The sequence below is a fragment of the Dipodomys ordii genome, unplaced genomic scaffold, assembly GCF_000151885.1.
Source record: "Dipodomys ordii isolate 6190 unplaced genomic scaffold, Dord_2.0 Scaffold36, whole genome shotgun sequence".
In the NCBI taxonomy this organism is placed as follows: domain Eukaryota; kingdom Metazoa; phylum Chordata; class Mammalia; order Rodentia; family Heteromyidae; genus Dipodomys; species Dipodomys ordii.
This window is the reverse complement of record NW_012267252.1, coordinates 13752554-13776262: the sequence shown is the minus strand read 5'-3', so window position 1 is coordinate 13776262 and position 23709 is coordinate 13752554. Positions and strand designations below refer to the sequence as shown.

The following is a 23709-nucleotide window of genomic DNA, read 5'->3' as shown; positions in this document are numbered from 1 at the left end:
TGTGTTTGTATACATGCATGTACGTAGTTACTAAGGATTGGACTCGGAACTTTGAGCTTGTTGGACAATCTGCCCTAGATTGGAAATGCATTATGCTTTCAAGCTACAAAAGGCAGTTACTCTGAGCACTGTGAAGACCTAGGGCTTGTAGCAGGGAAATCCTGCACACAGCAAGAATTCCAGCTGCCTTTCCTCACCCTCCACATGCAAACAAACTCTCCAAGAGATGGTTCTTAAGTGACACAGAGGCTTCACTTTCCTTTTGCTGATGCCAATCTTTAGGAGCAATTGCTGATTTGGGACTGGGCATACATTGCTGAATGAGGAGAATTCCCAATTGCACCTAGAGCTCACCAATGTTGCTCCTATTCTAGTCCCCTTATAGGAACCACCTAAAAGGGAGAGCTCAGCCCAATGACTCCCACCCACAGTCAGTTTTATTGTGTAGAAGCCCTCAGAGCCTCTAGCAATTCCAAAAATACCCTGTTCTGGGGCTTGAACTCAGGGCCTCACACTCTCGTTCTTCTTTTTCTGTCATGGTTGGCACTCTACCACTTGAACCATACCTCCACTTCTAGGGGGAGGAGCCTTTTTTGTTTTTGTTGTAGTTTAACTGGAGATAAAGAGTCTCACAGACTTTTCTGCTCTTTTCTGAGATCTGAGGATCTCAGCCTCGAGTGGCTAGGATTATAGGCATAGCATCTGGCAAGTATCTTAAGCATACTCTGGGGACTGTGGATCTAGAATAGATCCCCTTCTACATAACCTATTTGAATGGCATATTTGTCTGCAGTTTTGGGATACCTCAGCAGTATTGCCCCATGCTATCCTGTCAGCCCTGCTCTTCTGAAACATGTGCATGCACATAACACACACACGTACATGCACACATACATGCACACAGGCGCACACACAATGATAAGCATGCCCATTTAAGCAACAAAAAAAGAAGTCGAAAAAAAAAATGGAACTCCTTACTGTGGTACTAACCATCCTAGCGGATGGGGGATCTGTCCTACAGTGCCGGGCGATAGTGGATAATACGGAGATATATCTGGAGGGTGTGGAGGCCGTGGGATTCCTGGGAGAAAAAAAAGTAGCAATATTTTAAGTATTGAGAAGGGGGAGAATGCAATTGCAGCTGTTGGAGGATGGAAATGGGGGAAGGATAGAGAGGGGCATCTATCACTTCCTGAATCCCATCATGAGGCCATTCAGGATTCTCATGTCAAGAGTTGTAGCTGGGGTTTCTGATCATTTTCTCAGAGCCTCAACTTGGACATTTCATTCTAGGTGGATGAGTAACTTGGCTGAACTCAAGACTTAGAGAATTCCATCTTTGGTATTTCTGTCTCTTGTGACTCAAGGTGATTATTTTAAGCTTAAAAAAAAATCAGAAGGGCTTGGCACATAGTAGGTGAACACATAATTCCTTTGGCCTTAGGACTTGTCCTTCTCACTGTAAATGAGTTTCCCACAGAGTGTTACTTCTCTTCTTGGTAACACTATTTTGCATTTTTGAGATAAGCTTTAGGTAGCCCAGGCTGTACTCACATTTGTGATCCTCCTGTTTCTACCTCTGGAGTGCTGGTATTGCTGCTTGTAACTCAATTTTAAGGGAGTGTTACCCTACCATCTTTCCAAAGACGTAAATCCTATAGGTTGCAAGTACCTGAGAAGATGGGTTGTGAAAACCACCACACGCCAATTGGCATCTTATTCCCAGACGTCAGAACTGAACAGGCAAGGAGAAGCCAGAAGCTTGGGGTGCTCAGCCAGCTGGAGAACCCACCACCCCCTCCTCCCATTGAATCAAAGTGGCCAGGACCCTTCCCAAGGCACACATCAAAGTGTGCTGAAGGGACACACCGCAGCACACTTCTTAATTTCATAGGAGCAGTTCTGACAGGGGGCTCTGATCTGTACAGTAAAGCACTAAGCAAAAAGAAATGCACAGAAAAGCAGAATTAACATGGAGTACTGAACTGAGTGAGCTGCATGTACATGGATTCTTTAAAAAAAAAAAACAAAAAACTTTTTTAAAAAAATTCGTTCAGGAAGCTTTTAATCTATAAATTAAGTCTCCCTGGGTGACATTTTCACGCAGACATTGCTTTCTCTCTATTACAAAAACCAAACAGATTAGCTGGTGTTGGACCCTACACGGAGCCATTTGCACACTTGAAAGAATGTTCACAGAGGAAAAGTAAACAGTCCACAGACGTTAATCATATGTTTTACGATAACCATTTAAAAGCTATTCCCTGGTCTACCATTATTTAAATGAGACATTGACACTGCCATTCACTTGCAGAGCCTGGGGCAGGCTTACTGCCTCTTCCAGCCCTGCTGTGCTAGGCTGGGTCTTCCACCAGCACAAAGGGGGCTCAGAGGCTGAGTGAGAACCAGCTAATGTGTGGCTTCTTTCAGGGGCAGTGGAGGCCAGGCCACCTCACCAAAGCACCAACAACTCCCTCTGAAAAGAGACTCAGAAGGGCCATTAGAGACCCATCCCTCCAGTGGACTAACCCACTAAGTGGGAGGGGAGCCTCTGAGCAGCCTGAGCCTTTGCGAGTCTCCTAAGTGGACCGGTCCACAAGCTGTGGATGTTCGTTAGACTTGACCTTGTAAGGAGGAGTATAAGGTGACTCTGTCTTCCTTGCTTCTCCCCTCTTGAAAAACAAACAAAAACAAAACAAGACAAACAGGCAGCAACAAAAATTGGAAACTGGTCAATGATGGAGTGGGAAGAAGAGACGGAGGGAAATAACGGCTGGAGGAGAATGCAGCAGCACCGCCTGGGCCCCTGCTGGTTGTCCTAACATAATCTTCCCGGACTTCAGTTTTCACATCTATAAATTGGGTTTGACAAAACAAAGGATGCAAGGGGGCACAAGGCGAGGAACCGAATATAGCCCCTCAAAACCCTGTAAGGAATCCAGCAATGAGTCTGTGCTAGTGACTTGAGGTCCTGAGAACCAATGCTGTCAGGCCTCTTATCCTCCCAGGAAACTGAGCCAGAGTCTAGGAGAGGCCAGTAGGAGAGGCCTCTACTCTGTTTGGGCAGGAATCCAATGCTGGGTTCCAAAGACGACCCCCTTTCAAGTCCCCTACAGAAATCGGATTCCTACAAATGGACTTCTCCAAAGGGAAGAAGAAAAGGATTACCCTGCCAGGATGCGGCCTCCTAGGTCCTATTCAGCCTCTACCCTCATTTCCAGCCCTGTCTCTGTAGGCCCACCTGGACTCCTTATGGAGGCCCACGCAGTCCTCTGGAGACCCTCAAGCCCAGCCCAGCCTTCTACCACAGCAGCCCAGTCCATGACCTACCTGTTTTGGGGTCTACGTCAGCTGGTAAGTGTGGAGGTGGGTTTCCCGGGGTGAAGTGTTCGTTGCTGTAGGTGATGAGAGGCGTGAGCGGGTGGACATGGTGGGGGTGCTGCACCACGGGCACTTTGTTCGACTGTCGGGGAAGAACAGAGGAAGCCACTGTCAGCTGGCCCCGGCAGCCCAAGACTTCAGAGCACAGGCCCTGGTCCCCTGCAACACCCTCGCACCTTGATGTCGTGAGAGACACTCAACCCTGCCCACACTACCCCCCACCTCCCCAATCCACTTAAAAGTAAGAAGTAGTTTTTAAGACAGCTCTCTGCCTAGGTCTGCTTCCGGCTTTCACCTCCCTACAGAGCCTGGCTTTTAAACACCCTCTTCATCACCACCCAACATGGAGCCCAAGGCCTTTGCACTTTTCCCATTGGCAGGTGAGTGGGAAATGGGGGACTTTTATCTCCTAGGCCTACTGCACTGTGCACATAGGGGGGGATCTCCAACCTCCCAAGACCCCACGGTGGGACCTCCAGGAGGCAGGCTGGCTTCACAGGGACCAGCCAGGAAAACCTTCATTTACAAGAAACCTAACAGGGCCCAAATCCCACCCACCCAGCCTCCGAGCCCACCTCCTCTCCCCCTCCCTGCTCTTGGAAACAGCAGGCACACAAGCAATCCTTCCCATGAAGCCAGGATGAAAAGCCCCACTCAAGCTTTGGGTGGGAGTATGAACTTTACTAGAAAGCTCTAAACTGCTTGGCAAGCACCTGCATATTTTATGCAGATTACCACAGCCCTGATTCATTAGGAATTTCATTAGGGAGTCATCAGGGACCACTAATAAATTAACTGGATGATGATGAATTGGCTTAATAAAAGGTATGCATTTGAGAAATGGACTGTTGGAGCAAACAAACTACAAGCATGGGGTGGGGGGAGCGGGGGGAAACCTGTGAAGGGAAGCAGAAAAAAAAAGAATTTTAAATATGATTCTTGTCATCCACAGGCCTTCCGAAACCGCTCTCCTCTTCCCCAGCTGATATTCCATCCACTCCCCTCCTCCTCTCAGCCCAGCAAGATCACAAAGAAAAAATTAAGCTGAAACAAGCGAACTACTGGGCCATTTACTGAGAGTAATCCAATTGCAAAAAACCCTATTCCCAATAGAGGATTTTCACTAAAATCCTACAACAGGGACATTTAACCAGATTAGGTACCAGGGAAGATAAAGAGGCTAGTGTTAGCTGATGAATGGATTAGAGTCAAGTTTCATTTTCGAACGTGTCTTCATTTCCTTTTATTACTTTTAGGAAGGCACAACTTGCATTAACATCAAGGAAAAGGAATTGCATTAAAAGAAAAGAAGTCAGGTTCTAGCACTGCCCACTAGCGCCTCTTGAGTTCAGGGACCACTGAGCAGTTAGCTTTCTTAGAGTCAGTCTCTGGTCTTTTTCTTTTTTAAGGGATGAGGACCATATGTAACATGGGAAGAACTCTTGCTACCCCTCAATTGTGGAGAAGACAACTTTATAAAGTGCTGGGTGCTGGAGGCTCATACCTATAATCCTAGCTACTCAGAAGGCTGAGAACTGAGGATAGCAGTTCAAAGCCAGCCCAGGTAGATAAATTTGAGAGACTCTCTACCTCCAATAACCAGCAAAAAGCCCAGAATTAGAAGTTTGATTCAAGTGGTAGTACATAAAAGCTGAGTGAGAGCTCAAGGCCCTTGGTTCAAGCCCCAGTAGAAGTCTAGTTCAGGCTCCAGAAAGAACTACAGAAAAAGACTACCTCTCATGGCTTTGTTTGCAGAGTCCAATGAACTTGGACTCCTCCAGAGAAAAGGGCTAGCTAGTTGCTCTCAGGAGCCTGGTTACCATCCTGCAAATTAAAATAATAAAACTAAAGCCACCAGAGTAGAGGAAGCTTTGGAAATGATGAATATTCTCTTAGAGTTGGCAGCCAGGAAGATCTAGACCAGGCTGTGACCCTGAGGACAGTGCCCTTCTGTGCCCAGGCCAGTGCCACACCTCACACCTGTGCAGAGAATCTTCTGAGGAGCATCCTTTAAGGGAACATTTGTATTTAGAATGAGATTAACTCTCACAGTGTGCTGAGATAGAGGGAGAGAAAGAGGATTGTGGACAGAGTGGAGAGCATCAGGAGCAAAATGAATAACTGCTACTGACTCCTTAAAGTTTTCTATTTGGTTGGAAAGATACACAGCACCTGTACCTTCTTATGACAGAATGTGGATGGCTCCAGCCAGCTTAAAGTAAGTCTGGTCGGGACTGGTGGCATGGCTCAAGTGGTAGAGGACTTGCCTAGTACTAAGTCCAAGGCTCTGGGTTCAATCCCGAGTACTGACAATAATAATAATACTAGAAATAAGAAGGAAGAGAGGGAAAAGGAAGAAAAAGAAATAAAAACAGAAACATAGGCAGGTACCACTGAAGCAAGACCACCGTAAGAAGAGAAAACAGGCATGTAATCCATCACGGAAACCAAGAGGAATGGAAGTTGAACACCACCACCTGTGGTTGTCAACCCTGGCTGAGTCACACACCTTTCAGGACATTTATCATGAATTTACAATCTGGTCCTGGGAAATAAGAGTAAGTCTAAGACTCAGGATGCAGGCTATAGTGCTCTGTGGCTGGTTCTCTCTGCAGGCCTAAGTGAGAAGCCCTAGGTCAGAAAACCCTATAGGCATAGGGACACACAGAGGTTAAAAGAGGAGTTCAAATCTTGACTCAAGCCCTGGTCCTTATAGAAGCTACAGGGAGGGCTGGCACAGCCCTAGCACTCGATAATCATGTTAATGATGACAACTTATTATTTGTCTTTATTAGGGAGGAGCCGCCTAGTGATGTGGTTCTGTCTACAGCATAAAAACACAGATACCAAGGTACTTTCTAAGTAGATGAATGGGAAATATGAGAGATACTACACTCAAAAAAAAATGAGTGTAGTATTTCAATTTTAATTCTCCCTCTTCATCTTAGATACATGTGGAAGGGCAATTTTAATAAAACAATCTCCTTGACAGTCATTGATGCCCCTGTACTGGTTTGTATACCTAACCCTACCTAACCAGTCTTGTGACCAGTCAAAGCTCTGTACTATGGTGATGGAGTAGATTGAATTGTAGGTGCTGCCTGTCTTTAGCATGAGAAGGGGGGAGGGGAAAGAGGGAGGGAGGGAAGGAGGGAGGGAGGGGAAGAGGGAGAGAGGGAGAGAGAGACCTACTATGGTATTCCTGTCTGACCTTCATAATACATCAGTAGGACCTGACTGGTTCTAGTCTTGAGAGCAGAACTGACTGGTTTCAAGACTAAGTCTGACGGATCTACCTGCTGCAACTTACCTTCGCCAGGACTGTTTTACGATGGAGTGTTTTTTTGCAAATGTCTGTGCTTTTCCAGCCTCAGAACCTTATGGGTTCTTCCTTTCCACGTGATATCCTTCCCATTGCTATGTCCTTAAGGACATGATCTGTGTCTTCTAGAACTCTGCGTCCCATACCATGTCCAAACAATGGGGGCAGTGAATACTGCCTCAAAAACTTCACAGAGAACCCCAAACCCACAACTGCACATGGCAGAAGAAAAAGAGCAGGACAGAGCCATCACAAGGGCTTGTTTTACATAAAGACTGGACTCTTTCTAACTAATCTACATGGCATCAGAGACAGGGCTGAACAGTCCTTCTGAAACAGTCCAGTCCTATCCTATGCAGACGCCAGGTCATTGGCACCAGTGCCTTTAAAATGGTTTTAGACTGTGTGGGTTTCAAACAGGAACTAAGAGTAAGGGCTGTGAATTCAAGGAATTCCTAAGCATCTCTCAAGGTCTGGCTGGGTAACCTTTCCTCTCTCTTGCGCTGAAGACCTTGTTTCTGTATCTATAAACTTTGGGGAAGTACTGTGTGAACTGTGAGGTTTGTGGAAATAGAATGAGGCAGTTTATACAAAGCGCTCAACACTGTGTGGATCACTGTTAAACACATCCTACAAAACTTTGCAAACTACAATCCAGCAAGTATAAATGGTAAGGAAGGAAGCTGCTCCTCTAGAAGCTTTTAGTCTAGACTGCATCTGTGGTTTCAAAGGTAAAGATGTCATTAGTGGGGCAGGACTATATGAATGACCTCTGGTCATCCTGCTTCAGGCACATGCCCTTCTTGAAAATGTGCATTTTAATACTATATTTCCATTATTATTTCTTGTGAGAAAAACCATCACTTTCCTATGTCAAGAAGTAAGACTGCCACCAAGAAGTTAAGAAGACACTTGAAGATAACCAAATCCTTCCAGAACCAGGGCAAGGACCTTTAACATAAGAGCTAATATAAATAAAACAGAAAAAAAAGTAAAAAATAAGGACTTCCTTTGACTTTCTCCTTCTCTCTGAACAGCTCCTATTACTTTAAAGAGATCTGTAAGTATTACGTTTAAAACCGTTCTACCCTAAGAAAATCCAGATGTGGAAAGTGAGGGGGAGGGTCACAGTTAACTTTCCCGAAATGCATCATGGGAAATAAAAAACAGCAACAATCAGAGCTGGGGGTGAGGAAGGGGGATGGTGGTACTGGACTAAAAAGCCTATAATAATTACCTCCTCCCCCTTTTATCTTTGGAGAAACAGAATCAAACACTCAAGGCAACCACCTGTAACATAATACCTTAGAAAGTGATTACTTTCCCTAAGTATGTCTTCAGAACTATCTGGGGTACAAAACCAGTGACAACTAATGTTCAAGGCCATAGTGGTGACAGACAAGGAAGATTAAGTTATTATTATTTGTTTCACCCTGTGAGAGTAGGAAGGAAACTAGGAATCTTTGAGTCACAAAAATGTAAAATATGGGCAAGCTGCCCATATTTCATCACCTAAAATTCAACTAGGGAGCCACTTCGAGACCCTTGTCTGACTAACCAATGGCCATAGCCAAGTGCTCTAACCCACCCCAATGCAATTCAGAGCTAACCCTTCTTAGTGGAACAGAGAGGTACACTAGTCTCCCTCTTTTTCTATTAAATCTCACTGCAAATACTTGGAACTTGTGACCAGTTCCCCAAAGTAGTTAAAGAAATATTTGCTGGGTCACACATGCCTTTTTTGGGACAGTAGTGTTTCCAAATTCTGCAGCCCTGCCTCTCTACCTCCACCATCCCACTCTGCAATCATCCCAGTGATATCTGCAGAGATGAATTACTGGGGATGGGTACCTGCCATGTTGGGTGGGGTGAAAGGCCCTGAGCTTAGCCTGGGCCAACCTTCCAATGGATGCTGATGTTGCAGGACTCAAGAGTGGGTATCAAATCTCCCACTGATCACCTATATCAGTTTCCTGACCACTGCCCATCCTTTCCCCAAATCCAAAATTAGGAACAGCTCAGAGCACCCAGTTAGCATATACTGAGGATTTTTAGCAGAGGTTTCACAGCACTGAGCTGGTGATGAGAGAGGATTGGGCGGCGGGAGGGGAGGGGGTGTGCTAAGACTTTTAATAGGATGTTTCTGCATCTCAAACACAAACATGTAGTATCAGGACCCAGCAGGATTCAGGTGATAAAAACATTCTATGCAGTCAGTTCTGGGAAAACAAGAAACCAAAGGAAAAATAGAAAAGCTGAACCCACTAAATGCTCCAAACAATGTCTATTTGCAGGAGACCAGAATCTTCAAATTGTTAGGGCTTAAGGCTTTCTACTCAGAGAAAACTATTTCCCAAGCCAAGCCCTGGCCTGGTCAGCCTGCTCTGTTCACTCAGCTCCATGGGTCTGAGCACTGAATAGTTAAATTATAAAAGAAAAGTTTCTCTAAAGGCCCTCAGAGCACACAAAGCCTTTCCACCAGGAGTATTCATCAGGCTACAGTGGGAGGGAGGAGGAGGAGGATGCCCCTGTGGCTGACCTTTGACCTTTCAAGAACCCTTTAAGTGTAGTGTTCTGCAACTTGGCCATGCCACCCTCATGGCCCAACGTCCACACCCCCAGCCAAATGCTGCTCATAAATCGGGACTTGGCAAGGGAGTGATTGATTAAGGCCCTTCTGGATCCCTCTGCTAGACCCCTCGAACTCCAACCCCTCAACCTCCTCTAACGAAGGGTGACCTAAAGCAAATGAAAGCTTGCCATTCACCTCTACAACCTATTAATCAGCAGACATTGGAAACAAATACAGCCATTGCTAACTGTGGCCTCTCCATCCGCCTCCCCTGCGATACCCCCTTCCCCCATGGCTCTCTCTTTCTGCACAAGAAAAATGGGGCCAGAAAGTGCCTTTAGGAGTCCGGCACAATAAAACAAAAGCCACACAGAGGAGCAGTTGTCAGCCTTTTCCAACCTACTCAATATGGGCACGGAAGGTCTTCGGTGGTCTTAAATTACCAGCCCTCCCGGGAGCTGAAATCAGCTTGGGGTAGGGGAGACCATTCATTCCAGGTTTACACAAAAACCAGGTTTATAGTCTATCCATTCACTTCTCCAGAGGTCGCCTCCTACAGTGGCATCCAGGCCAATGGTAACTAGTAAACCTTTCATAGGAGTCTGGCGTCACTGGAGCCATGGAGGGTGGGGGAGGCAGAGAGGCTGGGCTGCCACCAAGGAGGGCTGCTGTTTTGGAGACATCAACAACTCCTTGGTGACGCTGGTGGCCTGGTTTTACAGGTCAGGCAACCAGGCAACTAGGATGGGTGGGATAGCCTGGTACCCCGACACTGAGTAACCCCCTCCTCCTCCTCCTCCTCTCAGAGTCATTAGGAGCCCAGCCAGGCCCCAGCCAGGGCAACCATCAAGGTCCTTTCATAGGTGATGTTGCTCCTTTCTGCCCAGCTAATAGTACACGGTGTTCCTGGACCAGACATCTGTCGATGGCCACAGAAATGCTATTGAGAATAATAAAGAAAAAGGGAAAGGTTTCTCCAGGTTTGAATTTTATTTGGAGAAACAAGGTGGTAAGAAATCTGGCCCCTAAGATACAGTAGCAGTGCAGGGCCTTTACCTCTGGCCAGATGCTGGGCAAAATGCCCACCAAAGCTGCACGTCTCGGGTTCCAACCACCACGGAAGGGCCCTGGTGCCAGACTCTAAGGGTGTTGCTTGCTTTGTCATTCATCAATGCCTGGCTTTCCTGACCTCCCCAGCCCTCACCCCCACTCCTATCAAATCCGTTTAGACAGCAAGAAGAATAAGAGTGAAGATTCTCCCTGGTGCCTACAAAATTCTGCCAACTCATAGTTTCCCATGGATTCTCAGAGGCATTAAAATTCGTCTTGCAAGGAAATGATTGAATAGGGCAGGCAGGGAGGGGCCAAATGTGTAGCCACTTTTCAACCGAAGTCTCACACGCATGCATATACATAGAACTAACTCAAACCATCTTCAGGCCTTAGCCTTTTGGGGGAGGGGCAGTGGAGCAAGAGCCTTTCTATATTAATATAATACCCCAGCTGGTAACATGCCATACTGCCATTCCCAATCATTGAGGGCCTTGAGGGTCAAGTTCAGCTCTTTTCTATCCGCAGAAAAGTGGGGAACAGTAGACATATGGGCTGGAGGTATAGTGGAGGTGGTGGGCAAACACAACAGGGGGTCTTAGCACCAGAAAAATCAAGATGGGCTACAGCTGCCTGGCTTTGTGAAAACCACAGCCAAGACCCGCCCCAGCAAAGCTGTGCTTTCACGGGCTCTCGAACAATTACTTCCAGTTAAGTTCATTACACATAATTTATTTCCACTCATTCTCATTTATTTTCCAATAAAAAGAAAGCATCCCATTGTGCCTTCCCAACTAACCCTTAAAACCCTTCAAGCTCACAACTTGGCCCACAGGTCCAGGCTCAACCCCTGGCTAGCAGCTTCCAGGGCTTTTCCTCCTGCTTGCCTCTGTCTAGCAGCCTCGAAATCCTCAAGTAGAAGGTCAGGAAGGGTGGCACAGGCACCGCAGGGTCCACGACTACCCTAATCCTCCACCAGATCTCGGGGATGAAGGAATGACTACTTCACCCCTAAGTCATTTCCCAGGAATCTGCACCCCCCCACCCTCCCGCCAAATAGTTCCCTACTACTTGGGTATTAAATGATTAGTGTTAGCATAATCAATCTCGCTGCGCGCCCAAATGTGCAGAGTGTTTGGGAATTGGGTAAGAGGGTACAGCTGTTTCTAGGAGAGGCGGATCTCCAAACCCCGAGCCAGGGATGAATCTAACCTAGTCCAAATAAACAAACCCAAAAGCTTCCAATCGAAACAACTTTTAAACATAATAATGATTTCCAGGCCACCCTCACCTCGCAAACAAAACAACTCCAAATCTAGGGAGTTCTTAAACACCATGGAAAGGAAATCACCAATTTTGATCGAGAATAAATTTTAAGTGCATAATGGTTATTACATTCTGGGGAGTTCAAGAAAGAAGCACTAAACAAACTCCCACAGCACCTTCCTGACTTCCTTTCCAAGGACCAGATGCCTAAAAATGTCTTTTGTCCATTCTCCAGCACCATGGGCCTAATTTTCTGATCTTAGTCTGTATTTGCCTGTTCCGTGGAGTTTAGCACAAGGGCAAGAAACAGCTATTCCCTTCAGAAAGCAAGAACATCACCACTCCACCTCCTCACACTAAAATGAGTGATTAACTTGAGAAAAGGAAAGAACATTTCATTCATGTGATCCGACAAATTCACAACGCCTAAACCCTGGGATCCAGAAGAAGGTGACAAAGGCTGACTGAAAGGAAGACAAAGAGAGGGACAAGTGCATCCTGCTGCTCCCTTTTGCCCTGTGAGTATCCCAGACATGGGCATCCCTTAGAGAGCGCCTAGACTCCATGAATGACCTCCAGAAGATGACCTGAAGTTGCTGCAGGGCGAGCTGGGCCAAGCACAGTTGTTCCTGGTGATGCATCTGACATGTGAAGACTTGAAGGGAATAACCCAGGCAACTTTCAATTTTTTGAGTCTTCCAATATGTGTGCAAAAGTGTGTGATCTGAGGGTGTGTCCACATTTCACCACATTCCACAATGTTGCAGAAGACAGGAATTCCATTACACAGCTCAGTCAGGCCCCCCACCAACCCCAAATCACCAAGGGGATGTTTCTCTAAGAATACAAGGTCGCAGGCTCTGTTACTTCCAGAAAATGGCAATGCAGCAGCCTGTGGTGACAATACAAAAATTATAATATCTCTATCACTGGAGCCCGGAATTGACCCTTTGAAAGCCAGGTTCTTCTCCTAACACCTGAAGAAAGAGATGTTTATATTCCCGAAGCAGCAGGATGGCTATTAAGTACCAAGACTAGAGCCCAGACAACTCAGAAATCTTTTGTTGTTTTGTGCCAGTCCTGGGACTTGAACTCGGGGCCTGGGTATTGTCCCTGGGCTTTTTTTTTTTTCCTCAAGACCACTTGAGCCACAACTCCATTTCTGGCTTTTGGGTGGTTAATTGGAGCTAAGAATCTTACAGACATTCCTGCTTGAGCTGGCTTCAAACTGAAATCCTCAGATCTCAGCCTCCTGAATAGCTAGGATTATAGACACGAGACGCCAGCAATGGTAATTCAGGAATCCTTCAGGATAAAGCACTGGAAATGAAATTAGCTGCTGCACAATTTACATACCAACAGCTTGTAGCTAGCAGTTCTTGACAGCTTACACAATCTAGGATTGAACCAGAACCCTGTACACACTTGCAGGGTTTATGCTGCTCAACTTCAGAGAACTATCTACCATAAAGATTCTTGTAATCTATGGTCTATTTCACATTCTCTCCCTCCAAAATGACATCTTAAGAACTTTTCTGGACCACTGCAAATATCTGTTTAGCCACTTCATAAAAGTGATGATCAAGATAATGAAGGCAGTCCCTCCAAATTCATAAGAATGTTCTTAGTGCATGTGGCAAAAGATGCTACTCAAGGGTGGAGAGCAGAAGGGATCCTAAAGCCCAAATTGGTATGACAGCAGGGCCTTCCCGATCACCAGCTCTCTTGAGTCTTGAGCTCAAGGTTTCCAAAACATATTTTTTTATCAAGTTCAAAAAAAACACAAAAAACCCACACAAATACTACAAGCCACACTGCAGTACTGGAGCACTGGAAGGGAGAGAAGAGGCACTGCCTAAATTTTGAGACTGAAAATAAATAACAACCAAAGACAGATCCACAGAAAGGCAGCACTGAATGAGACCAAACTACGCAGCTCGCAGAAGGCCCTGTTACTGCCACTAACTGCTTGCCCAGACCATCTAAAGCTTTGAAAGCACACTCCTCTACCCTGCAAGGCCACTTCCCCGCTTTTCTCTTCCATTGTAGCCTGTTCTGGTGGCTGAAGAAGAAAGGGTCTAGTGAGAAGGGACCCCTAACACCACCACCCCTTTCCCAGATTCCAGCTCACTGGCCACAGCCACAGACTGATAAAAACGTCAGACCTGCTTCTCCTCCCGTCTTCTTCAAACTCCTTCTCCCCTCCTCCAAAAAGCCACATGCAAAGTACACAGGGATAAGGACATAGCCCTGCACTGACCATTCATTCTGGGTCCTTCCTACTGTCTACAGTTTGAATCATTTGTTTACACAGAAAACAAAAAGCAAAGAAAAAGAGAGAAAAAGAGAAAGAAAGAAAGAAAGAAAGAAAGAAAGAAAGAAAGAAAGAAAGGAAGGAAGGAAGGAAGGAAGGAAGGAAGGAAGGAAGGAAGGAAAGAAAGCTCAGGTTTAATGGTCAAGAACATGCACGTTGGACAAGAACACATGACAACACACACACGCGTGCGCGCGTGCACACACACACACACACACACACACACACACACACTACTCACCCAGCAATTCAAATTGAGGTGCCAAGCGCCCAAGTGCTGCAAGAGAGAGACCCCGGAGGCCACCGCGCCTACCTTCCCACTCACATCCTCCATCCCCACGATCACCGCATCCCTGGGGTACATAACTGCTCCGCGCTGCCCTCTCTCCACCTCTAGGAAAACTTTCTCTGTACCTTCAAGATGGGGACTGGGCCAGCTTCTTTTTTTTCCTCTTCCTCCCTCTGGCTTTCCTCACTTTTCTTTTTTCCCCCAGCTTCCCCTCCTTTTGTACCGCTCACTTAAAGAGCTGAAAAAAGGCATCTTAAAAGATGAAGAGGGCTCCAGATTTCTGGCCCCAAATGCTCGCACCGGTCACTCTTTCTGCCTAGAATTACTTTGCTAAGTTTTCTCTCCTGCAAACCTATCTCCCCCACCCCCACCCCGGGGCAAAAAAAGATAATTAAAAAAAAATTGTTCACAAGTTTAAAAACTACTAATCACCTCATACAGCTGGTTTCAGATTAAAATAGTCTTACAACAACAACAACAACAAAAAGCCCTTTCTAATTCCTAAGCTTTACCACTCCAGGATCCTGAAGCATGGAAAGGGAAGGCCCATCTTCCCCAGGCAGCTCGGGGGGCATCTAAGAAAAGTCCCCCTCCCTCACCCGTTACCTTGGGCGGCAGGGACAGAGCTGCTGCTTAAAGTAGCAAAGAAATTACGGTCAGCCATGAAGGAAAATGATCAACCGGATGCAGTAGGCAGGCACTTTATCTGCGAGATTGTCAAATCCCTCAAAACAAATTTCTTAGGGAGAGGACTGCGATGGGAGAGGGGGAGGGAGGAGGAAAGTATATTTTCTTGTCACGGTGACACGGAAGTGACACTTGGCGGGGCCTTGCCTGCCACTAGTACACACCCTCTCTTCTTTGCAGCATAAGACTGCCTGAAAGAATTTCAGCTGATCTCCCTGGAAGCAAAGGAAATGGGCTTACTGTGTCCCCTGGCGCTGCAAACAGCCGACCTCTGGCTATCTCCCACTTCTTTGGTTGTTGGATTTTGTGACAGCCTTTCCGAGAAAGAGAGAGGAGAAAAGAGAGAAGGGGGACACAGGCAAAGGGAGGCATAGGTTGAACCCCACAGACCCAACTTACTTTTCCAGGGGCTCTCATAGGATCCAGGGCTGGGTACATTTGTGTATGCCTAACTTAATTTGAGTTGAGACCCTCAGACATCACATTACACGTAGGAGGGGAGTGTGGGAGGGTGGCGTCCAAGGAGGGGTTAAATTAGAGGACACAACTCATCCAGAATGACTTCGCCCTCGTCAAAAGCACATCACAACTCCAATTTGCATGCATATAAGACAGCATCCTAGACCTGTCTTGCTGGAAAGTAGATCGGCAGGACACCTAACATAAAGGAGAGGGTTTTAATTCACTATACCAGTCTTCAAGCAATCTGTTAATACATAGTCGTTAATACTTTTACTTTCCACCCCCTCCCAACTCCAATCAACGACATCAAAAAAAAAAAAAAAAGGACTGGAAGGGCTTCAAAATAACAAACAACAAACAGAAAAAAAAGTGATGAATCTTCACTTTCTTCACAAAAATATTTCTCCGTGGCCCCTCTTCCTGGAGTTATCTAGCCTTCCTGTGTATGTGTCAGGCAGCAATCTTCAAGGCCCTTAATACCAAAACAAAACCCTGCCATTTCCCTTTACATGGTGGTAACAAAAGCAATGGGCTTCCAGTTAGACAAGTAAAAAGCCTCAACCACACAAGCCCCCTAATTGCCTTCCCTCCCTCTATTCACAAAGACCACCACACTCCACACTCCTGGCAGCTGCTTTTGTCACACACGCAATTTCTTAAGTAAACTGCAAGTTCTCCGCTTGCTGATGGACAGCACCTAATCATTCAGCAACCATCATTTTATAAAGTACTAGACATACAGAGGGGCAACTCGGACTAGGAATTTATTTTCTGGCTTTCTCAAAAGACAAGGAAAAAGGCAACAACAACAACAACAACAAGAGCCAACACATTCTTGACAGACATCTTACTCCTTAAAAAAGAAGGGAAATTTCTTTGGGGGTAGGAGAGAGGAGGAAAGAAAAAACCCCAAAAACCCTCCTCCTGAAAAACTCCTTCCGGTCGATTTGCTGTCCTGTCATACAGTTCTGAAATCATCCCAGAGTGGCCCAATTTGTCAGAAGTACACCCACGCTAAAAACATTTCCATTAAAAAAAAAAAAGATGATGATGATAGAACACAACAAAGTTTTGCAGAATTAACAAGGTGGGTTGGGGGGGAGGGGTGATCAAAGAACTCCAATCCCTCCCACAACGAAAGAAAGCACGCTTCTTTTCTTGTTAGTATGAAATTGCAATCCGGTGTAGGAGAAATAAAATTGGGGAAGCACTATCCAGGCACAGCCCCCACACGACAGGTTTTTGTTTGGAGTTTTTCTTTTTTAAAATACAGAGCTTTGGAACAGAAGGCAGGGGAGATGGATCCTGCCTTCACATAGCCGCAAAGATGAAAATTGGAGAAACTTTTACCAAAGTACTTGGGACTGGGGAAGAATGGAGCCAGAAGTTAGTGTGACTTTAACCTGATGAATGAAAAGTGTAAACCACCCCCCCACACTGACCGAAACACATGCATGCACACACACACGTGTAGCAGATATACTTCCAAAATTAAACAACCACAAAAGACATGTTTCATAGGGAGGGGGGAGAGTTGCAGAATAAAAACAAACAAAACAACAACAACCAAAAAAACCATCCATTTCTTTTCCTTCTTGTTTTCTTTTTAAAGAACCACCACCACCACCACCACCAAAATCAACTCCATCCATCCGGGCACCTTACCAGTCAAAGGACATCAATCTTAAAAAGTTTCAGCTGTGAACTGACAGCAGACATTTGCACATGCTGGGCACAGAGCATGCACCAGTGACGGGCTGTGGGCCCCGGGCCCTGGGCAGGGATGCTGCGGGGCACCCCCCCACACACACTTCCCAGGCCGGGCGCTGCACCTGCGCGCGCGCGCGCGCACTCCACCAGCCGTCCACACTCACCATCTAGAGCGGGTCGCGGCGGCGCTGTCCTTCCCGCCGCCGGCTCGCGGGCATTGCTGCAAGCCCGATGGCCCAGGCCCGCGCCGGCTGCGGGCTCCACTGGAGGGCAGCACCCGCCCTGCCGCCCGCAGCCCAGGGCAGCGGCGCAGACCCGCAGCAGCACCTCCACCCAAGATGCTCGCGCACAGTTCCATTCACAGAATTCTCTCGCCTGCCAGGGAAGCGCACCATAACCGAGATCCCCCACCCCACCCCGCCCCGGGTTCCACAACAGTTCACCCCCTCCAAAAAAAGGGAGGGGGCCTTAAAAAAGGCAGGGCTTTCTTCTTGTTCCCCCACCACCACCCTCCAAACCGGCACTGAATCAAAAGAACAAAGCCTGATGTTGTGTTTGCCGACTTGGCAAATATAAAGGCAATTGCAATGGTCCAAAGGAGTTCACCTAAGTTGGTCCAAGGAATGCTTCGCCAGTTCCTCCGGTGAAATGAAGCTTTAATCGTTATCTGATGCCATTCAAGTCCCCTTGAAGGGGAGGAAAGGAGATAAAGTTAGAGCACCACTTCACTCCCAAGTTTTCTACCAGCTGAAAGTACCCTCGAAATACTTGCCAACATCCAGAGCTTCATTATCTTACTGAATTCTATTTTTGTTTTGGGGATGGATGGAAAAAAAAGGAAAGAAACAAAAAAGAAAAGAAAGGAAAAAAAAAAAAGAAAGGGAAAAAACCCCACCAAAACCAACGTAGACCATGAAAAACACCCAAATGTATAGAATTCAGAACAATTTACTGTATAACAATTTTTTTCATGACTAACTTAAAAAAAAAATCCCTACCAAACTTGTGGATGTGTCGCTTTAAAGCAAATGGTCCTAACACATATCAAACCACCACTGCGCATCTTCTAAGCATAGGAAGAAAAAAATGACTATTGATCTTCAAATAGCGATAATTGAAAAGATCAAAAAGATTAAACAAAATCAAGAATGTGCTGACTTACCATGCTATGCTTTTTTTTGTTGCAACTCTGTAGAAATTTCACTCAAAGAAACTGCATCAGAGGTGTCAAATTTTTTAGCGGACTGTGATCGTATTATTTCCGCAGCCCTGCCTTCCAATGCTTCAGAACTTTTTCCCCTTTCTCTTTTTTGTTTGTGGTACCTAGCTTTTTGCTATAGACTTTAAAAGCCTTCAGCTCAGCAAACCAGCACAAATTATCTTGCCACCTTGCACAGCTCTGATGCTTTGGCCGCTAACTTTGGAAGGTCCTTTACTACTGCATCAAAATTAGCATTGTCAAAGCAGTTAATGAATATTAATATTGTATTTGTCATTGGAGCCGGTCCGTTGCTGAACTCCAAGTCATCCATCAGGGACAAGATTAAGAACACAATTATTTCTGACTGACAGGGACCAAATCTGCTAGAATTTTTTTTTTAACAATTCGGGGGGAAAAAACCCACAATATCATCATCTTAAGGTGTCTCCCAAGAGACTGGGGACCAGATTAATACGCTTTTAATGAAGTAGAGATCATTATGTATGAAGAGGAAAAAAAGAAAAGAAAAGAAAAGATGTACGATTCAAGCTATTTAGTTATGGTGGCGGCTAGAAGTTAAAAAAAAATGCAGACGGCATATCTTTTCCGACAGCTGTCCAGATTTTTTTCATACTGTTCTAAAGAAAAAGATGACTTTTTTTTTCTTTCCTGAAATCTTTTCCTTTTTTTTTCTTTCTTTCTTTCTCTTTCTTTTCTTTTTTTTTTTTTAAAGGAACAGAGAACCAACGATTCATCCCATCTGGGATAATTTTCCATTTGTTCATTTTTACTGTGGCGGCTCGGGAAAGACAGCACGGTAAATAATTCCTACACAAATTTGACAAGAAACACCTTTATCAGCTCAGCCTTCCACCCTTATTCCCCAGATCCCAAGCACTGTCTCGCTCACTTTATTCAGGATGAACCATTACATTTACAGAAACTCTTAAGTTCCCTTTCACGGTGACATCTTCCTGTCATCGGCACTCAGGAATCAACACAACTCAGGGAAAAGCCTCTTACATACACATGGCAGACCCGAAACAGCAGTAATAGTGGCTCCTCAAAAGCCAGCACTGCCTAACTTGGGGGTGCAAACGGGGCAGAAATGTTAAGTTTCATCAGAAATGCAACTATGAACAACTTAATGAACTGCACAGTCAGCCCAGTAGCAGAAAATGATTTACAAGATGACTAGAACACAGTACTTTCTCCAAACCATAGGCAAAAAAAGAAAAGGCTAATTAAAAGGAATTAAGTTGAAAAACTCACAGCTTACCTGGTATAACCAAATTATTTGAATTCACCCAAATCATTTCAACATCTCTATTTCTGTATTGTGCAGAGATGTCTAACTATATCGTTCATACAGACACACAGATATATATTATATATATTTATATATATATATACATATATACATACACATACACAGAGCGATTTCTTCGTGTTTAGGAATAGCGTACTTCATTGGCTTATTCCATATAAATTGTCTTCAAGACGGTATTTCCACCACCACCCCCTTTTCATATTTTAAATGTGGTAAAAGGGATAAAATGACAGATGTGATGGTTAATCTACCCAATGAATCGCGGGGGTCTAGGTAAAGCCATCCTGGCCACTGAGCTAATCTTCAACACCCACTGACCACCCCGCCGGCCTTCTAATGCCATTATCAACCCTTAGATGAACATTCTAAATTAGAGTTTTGTTCAAAAAGGGTGTGAATCTGACCTTCGATGCTGGGAGATCAGCGCTATACATACAGATGGCAAAGTTCTTATTGAAAAAAAAAATTTAAGGTTTTTTATTTTCTTCTGATTTGCATCTTTGAACTCTATGTCTTTAGACCCTCTCTGCTTTTACCAAAAAAAAAAAAAGCAGTTTCCTAAAACCCTCCTGCAAAATCCACTGATGTCATTGGTACACACCCCACACACTAGTTATGCTTATTCCCAAGCAAAATCCACGGAAAACAAAGAGAAAGCCCAAGCACACATACAAACATGCCACCTTGCCCCAACTTGTCGTCTTCTTGCTTTCAATTTGCTAGAGCCTTTATCTACTGCTTTATGTCCAACAAGTCTCTGGAATCCACCATAAAAAAAAAAAAAGTGTTACTACTTTCTACATGAGCAAGATGTGAGACAAAAATCTTGCCGGGGAACAGAGACAGGATGCTGTACCTTAAGAAACCCATCTGTGTGCATGTACATTGAGTTATGCTATAATGAAAGAGAGAAATTGAAGCTAAAACTTGTCCTGACCAGTGTGTGTGTGTGTGTGTGAGAGAGAGAGAGAGAGAGAGAGAGAGAGAGAGAATCAAAATGGACTTGTACCAAATTGTTAGTGCCTAGGTGTTATTTACTTAAAGAGATATTCCCAGTGCCACTTAAAAAAATCAGCATAATCTCCTTGATACAAGTATACATTCCAAGTTCCTTTCATAAATCACAAACTCATTCTGTACCCCACCCCATGCCCCCTGCCCCAGCTCCCACAGTCTCATAAAACCTACAAATGGTTCTTAAGCAATGAAGGAAGGGGCTGTTAAGCATCTTTATTTTAGAAGGGCCTGTGTGTACATTTTTCTCTCACCTGTTCAATACCAAACTGAAATCCACACAAACATACCTACATGACATGTCTATTTAACTAAAGACTTTTCAAGCACGGACTCATTTCCAAATAACTTGAGATGTCTAAATTAAGGTCCCCTTTATTTCATCAATCCACAGCAACCCCATTCCTAGTCAGAGCCCGGCTTTTTTTGAGGGCCACGCATACATCCTTAATCTGCATCTTTGTGCGCTCCGTAGCGGAGTTGTTAATAGGCAGCCTTCTCTGCCTCTCTCTCGGCTTCCCCAGCACGACCACATCAGCACTAGTATCAAATTAACTCTCCGACTTTGAAACTTATTGATCTGCTATTAAGACACCAGTGAACTTGATGAAATGAGTGCTGTAGGTGCAGTCATGACTTCAAAGTCTAGCACAGCCACATAAAGCAAGCGCCTTTGATCCTAACTCCGATCTACTGAGGGTTTAAAGCCCAGTTCTCCCCAAGCTGCCCTTCACTCTCATCACGTCTGATGTCTCACCAACTAGTGACTTGATAATGTTAATAATGCAAATTTTACAAATGATTTTTACAATGGCAAAATTAATTATATGAATTGCTGCTTCTTGCAATACAGGTTTTTCCTCTACTCTCCCTTGTAACCTCACCACTAGAACAATCTGGATGGCTCAGGATGGAGAGATAATACCAGGCCCATGCCATTCCAGACAGCACTTTGCCATCCTTTCTCACCTTTCTCTTTGCTACCTGAAACTAAGGTAGTTTCAAGAACGTTATAACCAATTAGGTCTTTATTTTTTCTTCCCCCCCTTTAATCCTCATTTCTTCGTAAATAGCTACTGTTGAATAGAAATAACCTTCCTGCTTACATGTGGTGTGTATATTTATTTCCTGATCAGTACAAAACCCTTTTATTTCTATGTAGGCAGATGCCTGACAAGCCCACAGTAATGTTAGTAATGCTAGACAATTTCATGCCCTTTCCTTGTTTTTTTCTTTTTATCAATTTGGAATTATCTGAAGTGATATAGAGACAAGGATGAGAAAGTCCTGCAGAGGTTCTGCAGAGATCCAGAGGTTCTGGATCTCTCTCAAGCTGGCTCAATGAAACTTTCAATCTGCATGGAATACATTATGGAATAATTATTTTCTTTTTTAAAAAATGAATTTCTTCACTAAATCGTTTGGATCACAGATAATACAAAATAGGTTTGAAATTCAAATCTTCTCTGCATAGGAAGATAAACCATACAGACGCTCAGTTTCTTTGACAAATGTGGCGTAGATAGCATAAAACAGTGATTATGTTCTAGGTTGAAAAAATGATCTGATACATAGCCAAACCAGGAAAATGTTAGCGTGGTGATACTCAAGTGAAGAATCAATATGTAAGAACAAGTCCTTTGCCAAGAGGTTGTTCTTTGTGTTTTGATTTTGGACAGGAGTGGGTCTGTACTTCAGAGTAAAATGTACTCAACTACAAGAAGCCTTATGTGACTCTTTGATTTAAAGTATGCTATTTAATGTTTGTGTAACTGTTGCTCTGAACCTGTTAGTTTCAGGAGAAATATATGGATATATTTTCTTCCATCAATAGGGTAAAGGACTTTTCCCACTCTAAATGTCAGGGCTGTCCCGACCCCAGAGCAAAACAACATGAAATGTAAAAACAAACAAACAAAAAAACAGTTTCAATATACTGTCCTCACCTGTGTGTGGCAAGTAGGAGGGGAGGTGTGTAGGAGGGGAGGGGGGAGGGGGAGAGGAGGCGGTAAATCCAATTATTTAGTATTGCAGTGTTGCTCTAATCACAAAATTTAGGTAGTAGTAACTTGGTTCCCCTATGTTCCTCTATGTTCCCCTCAACCAATGTTGATACTCACTTAACCTACTTGCAATTCTAAAGAAGTCAACACTTGATTGTGACAATGTTCAAAAGAATTTCCTCTGCCACTAGCACAGTAAAAAAAACTTTCACCAATTAGTGCAGGAAAAAAGGAGGGAAAAGCCACAGTGCTGGCGCTCAAAGAGCCAGGCCTTGCGGCAAATCTGTCACGTCGAGAGGATTGATCAACAGGACGGCAATTTCTAATGGCATGTTGTCATGAAAAGTCAGCCACAGGGAGCCACCTGCTTTGCTGCTCACAGACAGCCAGGGAAAAAGGAAGGAAGGAAGGAAGGAAGGAAGGAAGGAAGGAAGGAAGGAAGGAAGGAAGGAAGGAAGGAAGGAAGGAAGGAAGGAAGGAAGGAAGGGAAGGAAGGGAAGGAAGGAAGGAAGGAAGGAAGGAAGGAAGGAAAGGGGGGAGAAAGAGAAGGAGAGAGGAGGGAGCAAGGGAGCAAGAGAAGGTGGGAGGAGATGAAGAGAAAGGCCCTCTATCCTATCCCTGACTGTTCCCCCTTTGCTAACAATTTAGGTAAAAGTATGTTGTTGTTTTTTAAAATTCAGTTGAAATATGTCAAGTCTCCAGTCATATTACCCTTCCTCGAAGATTCCAGCAGTGTGAGGGCTGATTCCCTCTCCATCTTCACCCCCCCCATTTTATAAAGGGATTGGTATGTTTTATTTTATCATAGTCTCTTCCCTCTTCTGTCAATTACTACTGCTTAGATCAGAAGACAGCTATTATGGCTTTACATCAACGAAAAACATCCTGACTTAATAAAATCCACAGCTGGAAAATTCTGGTTGACAAAAGAAATACAGATGACACTAAGCCATTTCTCCAACTCAGAATATAACTGTTTTTGGCCTCATCTTTTATGAGCTTTTGTTTTGTGGAGAAATGGTCCCCAAACTAGGATTTTGTAGGCTATAATCTAATCATTATAATCTATGCCGCTGTCAGTATCTTCCAACAAAAGAGTACTGGTAGG

At 44.7% G+C, this 23709-nt stretch overlaps 1 protein-coding gene across 1 annotated transcript in view; it reads right to left on the bottom strand.

The window, feature by feature from the left end:
* Tcf7l2 (transcription factor 7-like 2 (T-cell specific, HMG-box)) overlaps nt 1-23709 on the bottom strand; it is a 197115-nt gene that overhangs the window by 21996 nt on the left and 151410 nt on the right. Inside the window, exons 3-4 of the mRNA XM_013017792.1 lie at nt 3331-3463; nt 991-1081 (exon numbers count right to left, since the gene is read on the bottom strand). Of these exons, the coding sequence (XP_012873246.1) occupies nt 991-1081; nt 3331-3463 (224 nt within the window). The remainder of the gene's footprint in view (nt 1-990; nt 1082-3330; nt 3464-23709) is intronic.